Below are 9,988 nucleotides of genomic sequence, written 5' to 3' on the forward strand. Positions count from 1 at the left end.
GGATGTTTGCTCACACAGACAGTAAACAAAGGGAAATGAAGCAGGGATGTAATACCATGAAGAGTTTCATAAATTAAGTAACCATATTTGAAAAGATGAAAATGAGCCTCAATTTAGTTTTCCATGATACATTTTTCCTACATATTTACTTAAATTTGTTCAGGCAAGTTGTATTGTCTAATAATGTTACCTGGCATCTTTAGGAATCAAAAGCACTGAATTCCCAGCAGAAGTAAAGGAATATTATTTGTCTTTTTATTTCAAGAAAAATTTGTGAGATTGGATAATTTGGTTATCTTAAGAAGATAAAATTTGCTGAGACTTGAAGCAATGCTGATTTCTGGAGCCTACAGCCATCACAGGCGCTATAGACACATCTTCCCTTGTCTGTTTTATCAACCTGGATGGACCATGTGGACTAGATGAACAAATGTGTCTTCCTTTTCATGAAGAAAATTGGGAACCAGCCTGAGTAGTGTGAATTTCATTGCCTGGTAGAATACAGACTTTGGGTTTTTTTTTTGTTTTGTTTTTTTCCTTTGACAAAGTCAGAATTGTTTACAATGCTTTGGGGACAGTAATAAAAATTACAAATGCAAATTGTATCACTAACCAGATGAAATCTCAACTAGGAATACTCTATTTCCACCATATTGTCCCTAATCTACAGTTACTGATTTTCAAACTCAAGCTGAATTCTATTTTGCTAGCATGCAAATAAAGGCAAACGTTCTTTACTGTTTTGCAAGGTCTTGTCTTGCCCAGTCTCTATGTAAATTGAATTCACCAATTATAGATGACACAGGTTAAATTTTAAAACCCACTGTGGGGGAATTCAGGGAAAGACTAAAGTGGGTGTATGAGCCTCAGTCTTCAGAAGATTACATAAATGTTCCTCAAAATTCGCAGTATATTTCAATAAGTGCATTAGCTCCATGAAGAAAAAGAATGGAAATGTTGGTTACATTTTTTATTAATTATTTATTTTGCTTTGGATCTTCTAGGAAAATTTATTTCCGTATGTTTGTCTGGTGATAGATTGTGTTGTGTTATATTATTTACAATTAATATATACAAACACACACACACAAAATGACCACCACCAACAACAAAAACACCTGTCGTAGCAACAAAAACATGTACGTATTTCATCTGGTTTCTGAAAAGCAGTACTAGGGTTTGGAAAGATATTAGTTATTGTCTGCAATGAAGAAAAAATCTTTTTAAGCTATAAATACTCTTCTTTCGTAATTAAATATGGTGATAGTCACTTTTTCCAATAACTTAAGTTTTATATGTATATATGTATATGTTTATATATAAATAACATATATATGCTTATGTGTGAATACTTATGTGTGTATGTGCATGTATGTGTGCATATATGTGTGTGTCTGTGTGTATGTCTTCTGTATGTTTTGTGTGTGTATCTGTGTGTTTGTGTTTACGTCTCTGTGTGTTGTATGTGTATGAATTCATATGTGTATGTGTGTCTTTGTGATAGGCTTTTAAGATTCATAGGACAGCTTACAGTTATTGCATTTGTCCTACTCTTTGGTACCCAGTGTTTGAACTCAGGTCTTCAGGGTAAGAGTCAAGTGTGTTTATCTGCTGAGCAATGACGCAGATACATTTTTATGAAGCATGTGACTTGGAATTTAATCTGTAGGATGGTCTCGCTCCTACCTATACTCAATAGTTAAAAGTTAATTTAAAATATAAATTAATCAAATTAATTAATTTTAAATTAATGTTTAGAAGAATTTTACATACAAAACTGAAATCTACTCCTCATTTTCAGCCTCCAGAGTAGATAGGATTGCAGGTCTATAACCACCAAGCTCAGCTTATGCTCCTATCTCTTTTTCACATGTTTTCTACTATTTTTCATTTATTTATTTTACATGTGATAGCTGTATATGAGATAAAACATATAAAATAAAATACACAAAAATGTAAACCTATTATATGTATATGTATTATATATATTACATACATAATTATATATATATATATTATACTGGTCTATAACTGTGTCATTTTATATTAACTAATGTATTTCTTTTAGGACTTTTATATATGTTTTGTCCTATATTTTAAATATTTCCATCCTGTATTTGTTGCTCAGTTGCTCATGTTCTTTGATTCTATGTCCTCTCCCTCTTCCTCTCTCTCTCCCTCTCCCCCCTCCCTCCCTCTCTCTCTCTCTCTGTCTCTATCTCTGTTTCTCTCTCTCTCTTTCTTTCTCTCTGAATCTCATTCTCTGTTTTTGAGTCTGTCTCTTTCTTTGTCATTCTCTGTCTCTCTCTCCATATGTACATACCTATATTATTATTGTCTCTGCAACTCTTTCCATGGGTATTTTGTTCCCCCTTCTAAGAAGGATTAAAGTACGCACAATTTGATCTTCCTTATTCTTGAGTTTCTTGTGGTTTGTGGATTGCATTTTGAGTATTCTGAGCTTCTGGAAGAATATCCACTTATCAGTGAGTGCACACCATGTGTGTTCTTTTGTGATTGGATTACCTCACTCAAGATGATATTCTCCAGATCCATCTATTTCCCTAATTTTCTTAAATTCATTGTTTTTAATAGCTTAGTAATACTCCATTGTATAAATGTACCACATTTTCTATATTCATCCCTCTGTTGAGAGACATCTGGGTTGTTTCTATTTTCTGGCTATTATAAATAAGGCTGTTATTTCATCTAAGATCCTTCCATTGTAGTCCTGAATTTTTCTAACCATCCAGGTCTCTGGTACATTCTAGAGTGTCCCCATAACTCCCTCCTCCCAAGGTTGCATATTTCCATTCATCCTGCTGGCCAAAAACTGAGGACCCACAGAGTAAACCCCTCATTTTAAACCCCTCATTTGTGTCATTCATAGCATGGAACCATATAAAATAATCTACATTTATTTACTGTAGGTCAGTTATGTCTTACTCTAAATTTTTGTTCCTGTGGCGAACTGGTTGTTATCCAACATAATAAAATGCAGATACATGATTTCAAAATGCTTTTCAGAATTGTTAGTTAAGTCTTACATTTTAAATGATGAACATCCCATATTATTTCCCATAGTCCTTATGGTTTATGTCATTTCCCATATAATATTTAAGCCTTTCACATATAAAAATATTTTTAAGTATACATCCTACTTTGCTGTCTACTTTTGTGACAAACATTATGACCAAAAAAGCAAATTTTGGAGGAATGTGTCTATTTCAACTCATAACTCATTCAACCTTGAAGTCAGGGAAGAAATCAAGACAAAAATCTGGAGGCAGAAACTGATGAAAAGGCCAAGAAGGAATGCTGATTGTTAGCTTGCTTTTCATGGATTTCTCAGTCTCCTACTTTATACAAGCATGGACCACCATCCTAGAGGTGGCACTACCAAAAGTGGGTTGTGCCTATTCATATCAATCATAAATTAATAAAATATTGCACAGACATACTGACTGCCCAGTTAGATGGAGATATTTTCTCAAATGAAATTTCTTCACCCAAGATGATCCAAGCTTGTGCTAGTTGACAAATTATCCTAACAAGCAAGATCTATAAAAATATAAAATTCTACTTTAAGGAATAAATGTAAATATATAGTCCATGTTTAGATGACTTATTCTTAGATATTTAAAATGAATTAACTTATAAAACTAATGTATGTTATAACCATTTCTGGCATTCAGGAAATCTACATTTATACAATTTTGTCTCTAACAAACATGATTTTTCTGTGTTCTAAAAAGACTGGAAGACGCTTAGAGAGTACTTATAAACCACTATCTTGTAATTTGAAAATATAATACACATTTTTTTATGTAATTCAGACTTAGAAATTTATAAATATAAGAATTTCTGGTAGTCCATTTTCCCCTAAGATATTCAAGATGACCCACTTAAATGAGCGCCAGGTCTGTGCACTCTAGCATTTCCATCTTTCTGCCTGCACCTCAGCCACAGGATTACAGAGAGAGAAGCCTTTCTCAGCTTAGCGTTGCCCAGAATCAGGACCCAGGAGTGCATGGAGGGAAAGGCTGTTCTTGCAGCCTGTGTGATCAAAAGCAGCAGTGTTCTTTCCAGAAGCAGAGAACTCCAAACCTTGACAACAAGAGACAGGAAGAAAATGGAATACAGGATGATGGAGGCAATCAGTGTCTGCAAGGCTCTGATATGGACCTTGGTGCTGGCATCACTGCATCCATGGGTACTGTTTCGCATCTTCCTCTGATGTTTCCAAAGGGAAAAAACAAGAAGGAGAAAAGTGACCAGTGATACAGCAAAAGGTATGAACACAAATACGGTGTTGGCAAATGGAAACAACATAGAAAGTTGTGTGTTATTCAAGATCAAGCTGTTAGACATAGTTACGTTATATTCAGTGATTAAAATGTTCTCAGGTGCATTAAGAACTATAATATTTAAGCACAAGAGAACTAAAGATATTATCAATGTCCCTGTCATTACTTTTTCAACTCTGATCTTTAAATAAAGGAAAATAGGGTTGGAAAAATTTGCTACCTTGAAAAAACAAAAGATGCTGAGACTTGTAGCAAACCAAAGAGTACTCTGGTTGAATATTGTCCATATACTGTGTACTATGCCAACTATTCTTTCAGTCATCCATTGTCCTGGGTAAAGCATATATATCCACCAACTCACTAATATTAACAACAGCAGTGCAGTTCTGGAGATGGCCAGAGCAATGAGGATCTGATCCACTGAAGAGATCTTTCTTCCCTTGACCAAGTCCTTTATGTTCACCACTGCTATGAACCCATTGCCAAAGATGCCAATTATAAATTCCACATTTAGAATGACTATAAATGTGATCTGTAGGACACCGTTCATCTTCACTTGGATGCTTCAATTTCTATTGTCACTGCCTAAGATTCTTTAAAACATGCTGCTAAAACGTCGTACATATTCAATAACCAAAGCTCCATATCATGTTCCCTAAACAACATACAGGTCTAATCCCAAAGAAGCTATTTCGCCTTGCTAATGATTTCATTCTTTCCCTCATAAAAGTCTTATATATTTCCCTATAGAGAATAACTAACCTCCATCTAGATGTGGTTTGCATTACACACAGTAGCCTAGAGCAATTGCAAATTTTGGTGAAGGAAATGTTGATCTCCTGTGATGAGAAGCAAATAAAGATATATTTATTTGCATCATTTATTGTTTTGTTAATTTTCTTCTTTTTTGTGCATATTAATTTCTGTTAACATGAGAATTAGGTAAATCTATAAAAATGTCTGTCTTTTATATAATGCAGCAAAAATCTAAATTTGTACATAGTAATTCCTTAGTATCTCATGACTTTATAAATGTTTGAATCAGCTAGGTTTCAAGCCTAAGTACAGTATGCAAATCACTTACTGTAAACTCAACACAACCCAAAAATATTATGAAAATCATCACTTTCCATAGGTTCAGGACTGAGAAAATACATATTCTTCATTTGATTTTATGCAAAGGAATGCTCATGCCAATATTCATGCACTCGTTCTTTGAATACAAAACCAATTCTCTCAACATCATTTTTTTCTGTTGTTTAGCATTTCTAAATCATGTAGCTCATGCATGATCATTTTTAAGGTGCTGATGTATCAAACATGCTAATATATATAATATTCTATAATATATATTAGAACACTAAAAGCAAGCATTGTACACAATTGTACTAGTTCATGACTGCATGCAAACATGTGTGATAATCTTTTCAGCCTCAGGAATCATTCATTAAGGGGACCTTTTACTTTTCTGTCAGACACTTATCCCACAGGATACATTAATCTATAGTTACTAAGGACCTGTAGATTTATTTTAGTACCCTTAACTATGCCAACATCAGTTCACTCATTTTTACTGCAGGTATGAAGACACATAACCTTATAAAATTTGGGAAAACTAACATTAGCTAGTCTTTTTTTCTTCTTTGAGAGCTATGATGAAAGTAAATTGTCAATAATACAATATGAAGAGTAAATAAGCAGATAAATATGTATCATATTTATTCCAGTGTATATGACTGGCCCTACCCTCAGTTGCCTGAAGTTAAATTTTAATTTAAAAATTAAAATATCAATTTTTAAAAATAATGAGAAACAGAAACTATGAGGGCTAAATAATTAGCTATACATATCACTACCTAGCGATGCCTATGTAAGAGATTATAAAGAAAGTATATGAGATTTTTTTCCCTTTCATTCAAGGAAAAAAAACAAGAAAACAGTAGAGCAGGGAAGCAATGGGCACATAGTCACAACATTACTAAAAGTTTGATATATAAACTTTCCATCTCTGTCAAGCCAAGAGGCATGCTCTAACTTTGCTCCTTTCATGTATCAAAATTGAACTCTGGAAAATAAACAAAAAGGAATATAAACAATCCTGCTGTGGAGGTTCTGTAGTGTATATATTCAGATGTCACATGCATGGAGTTCATGCCACAAGTATGTATTGAGGGCATACTGAGCACAAAAGGACTTCTCTGAGGTCATAACTGTATTTTGATTCTGAATTGATTATAGCAACATAAAGTTTTTACCTGAACAAATGTCCCTGTAGGAAGATAGTTTTCTTTTTGGTTATGTGAGAGAGTGAAGAATTACATTTCCTCAGACAAACATATTCTCTCTCAAAAAATAAATGTTTTATATATGTGTACTTATGAAATATCTGCATTTCTTATTCAACTATTCATTCATAGTTTCATATATTGACTAAACCTCAATCTAGCAATCAAATTTATTAAGTCAATCACAACACACATTAAAATGCTCTTTAAATCTACATAGCTATAATAAAATACCCAATATCTCAACATCAAAACCTATTTTAGAACTTTAAGTAAAAAAAGAAAAAAATAGAATGTAGGTCATCAACACTATGATTTAAGTAAAATCATGAAAAAGTATTATTAAAATTATTGTATTGGGCATTCCCCTTTGTCTCTGTATATTTAAGAGATCTACATGTGAATATGCTCTTAAATCATGGGACAAAGTAAACTTTCGAATCTGATGAGATTGGTAAGTAGATATATTAGCAGATGCTCAAAATAGTGCACAAATGGAAACATTTAGCTAGTGCTTCCTATAATTGTCCACTACTTTATGTCATACATTTCTCAGATTTACTGAAAGAAGTTTGTTTTCCTGTTATTGAACTATTTTTAGTAGTGTGGGAGACAGAATCTGCTACTTATTTATGCTAAGCACTCATTGCCTTTCTTAACAACTAACAACAAATGGTGGGGAAGGGAAGTGTGGTAGAAGAAAATATTTACAGTTAAAGAAATTCAAATGGATGCAGCCTCTCTGGGAACCATTATAGAGAATCCACAAACACTAACAAAAAAAATTAAGTCTACCATATGATTTAGATTATTTGAGCTTGATCAGTCATGAAAGTTTCCTTTATCTCTTCTTTACTAGGAGTATATTGAAAGTTTCCAAGAGATGGAAGCAATTAGTAGTCCTAGCCAACTATGATCCATAAAAATATCAAGCCGTTATACTGTGCCCCAGTCACCCTGTGGGAAATCTGCAGGCACATATGGAGAGGAAGAAGCCCTGACCAAATGAAATGCTGAGTGAACATGATTTTGTTGACTAGAGCATGGCCACCCCATGTACTCCAATGAATCTACCCCATTGGAGTGGCAAAACCTTTTATGCACATATGTCTGATATTTTTCTTTTCCTTGCTATCCTTACAAGACCTCACAATTAGTAACATGTAAAGATAAATAACTCCAGAAGATTTATTTAGGTTTCTTTTTATGGGGAAAAAAACTACTTTATATGTATGTGAGCATATAAGAGTTTTGAAGAATAGAGATTATAGTTACATACATATTTCTTATCATTTTAACATATTACAGACTCAGTTTTCATTTCATAGATTTCAAATTTTATGAAAATATTACTGAAAGTACCTATAAAAGATGTTGGACATGTACTTGTATTTATTAGTTGAATAAACAAATAAATTAATGACACTTAGTAAGAAAATCTATCCCATGGGCATATTCTACTATTTAAAGGATGTTTTCATACAAATACAATAAATATTTTGAAATATATACAATTCTCTGTTACTGAAGATTTTACTTTACATGCAGAAATTATGAGCATGTTCTCCTTTATGTGTCTCAACATCTAAATCTTATTATGGTAACAATTTTTACCAATATAATGAAATTACCTTTTATTTCTGACACATAACAAGGTAAGACCTCACCCCTCATCAAGGAAAATTATCCTTGCAGCATATAAGAGACAACTATAGAAAAGGCAGAATTGTAGAACCCATACATCTACGATTCATTCGAGCACATGATATTCAAGAACTATTACAGAGAGAAGGGCTGGAAAGTCAGCAAGTACCAGCAGAACTTCATATTTGCCATGAGACTCTGTATCCTAGGAATTTTAGGAGCAAGATCCCTAAACATTCCCAATATAGATGCCTATATATGAATTGAACAAGAACACCAATAATCATGGAAAGGTAAAAGCTTGACAGGCCACATCCCAAAGAAATATATAAGTGGAAATAATAGTTTTCTACATGGATGAACACACCAATTGGTTATCCAATACTAAATGGTCATTCATGAAACATATATACAGGTAACATAATACAGACTGAATAGGTTATAAAACAAACAAACATACACAAACATACACAAACACATACACACACATATAACCACTACGACCACCCCAACCACCTCCACAACACCAACATACTCATCAACAACAAAAAATTTATTTTAATCAATCAACCTAGTTCACTGTATATTCTTGCTCCAGGAGTGTATCCTATGTGACACCCTTATCTTTAAACTACATCTTCAGATAACTCATAGACCTTTAAGTACCACTCACAAAGGAACTGTAGGTTAGGACCAATATTGAGGGAGATTTTTTTCTGCTCAGTCAACACAGACACACTTGTCCTTATCCCAGGTTCAGAATCATGAAAAACCAAAGGAAGAAATTAAAGTCCAACTTTTAAAATTCATTAGCTGTTTTTGTTTTGTTTTGTTATGTTTTCAATTTTCTGTGTGAGATGGGCTGAGAGGTAATAAAAAGAAGTGGGGTTGAACTAAAAATCAACTGCAGGACTAAAAGCCTACTCCCACATAGATGATAACTTCCAAATGATGTTCTCTGTACTATTTTAAGCTGATTTGAAAGCCAGATTATCTTTAAGGCAACTCAGCTCAACAGAATCCCCTCTTGACCATTCAGCTGGTTCTAGTCTCCCACTAGTTGTTTACTGATTACATAATATTGGTGAGTGAACATCATGAATCCTGTAACTTCCTACTTATCAAGACATTCCCTCTACTGCACAGAATGTGTCAATTCAGAGTAACTTGCTAAAAGAAAAAACAAACAAGCAAGCAATCTAACAAACAGAAAAACCTACAGTAAACTAATTGGTTCAGGGGAACTTGGGTGAATTCAGGTCTTTGGCCTATCATTAAGGTCCAGTCTGTGGTGAACAGAAATTTGTTCAAACTGTCTTAAAAAAATATGATGTACCCAAATTATTGTGACTTTTAATGGAGATACATGAGTAACTGTCTGTCTACTCCAGATGTTGTAGACCAAAGAAATGATTTAACTCCAGTCAAGCTTAGTGAACTAGTGAACTTATTAGGGTTACTTATATGAGGATGAGTGAAGGCTGATTTACAGGAACATGAGTGACTCAAAGGCAGGTTCATACCAAAAAGCCTACCATACAAACTGCAATGACTTCTGAGAGCTGCATTTCCAGGAGTCTCTCCCTGACTTACAAGTAGTTCTGTAGTTGAGAATCTCCTTCCTTTAGAAACTCACGGTGCTCATGAGAATTAAAAGCAGCAATAGACTTAGAAGTTCTCTTTCTAGATGCCCGTGACCATACAAGAAGCTTATAGAACCCCAAATCGACTGGACCAGAAAAGAAATACTCC

The 9,988-nt window shown here is 33.7% G+C and overlaps 1 protein-coding gene across 1 annotated transcript; it reads right to left on the reverse strand.

The window, feature by feature from the left end:
* Positions 1-3,778: 3,778 nt before the first annotated feature.
* Positions 3,779-4,857, reverse strand: LOC116098388 (taste receptor type 2 member 116). The gene has a single exon (XM_031381024.1). The coding sequence runs from the start codon at positions 4,855-4,857 to the stop codon at positions 3,892-3,894; it is 966 nt and encodes a 321-aa protein (XP_031236884.1). The 3' UTR covers positions 3,779-3,891.
* Between the last annotated feature and the right edge of the window lie 5,131 nt (positions 4,858-9,988).

The sequence above is a fragment of the Mastomys coucha genome, unplaced genomic scaffold (genome assembly GCF_008632895.1).
Source record: "Mastomys coucha isolate ucsf_1 unplaced genomic scaffold, UCSF_Mcou_1 pScaffold20, whole genome shotgun sequence".
Classification (NCBI taxonomy): Eukaryota; Metazoa; Chordata; class Mammalia; order Rodentia; family Muridae; genus Mastomys; species Mastomys coucha.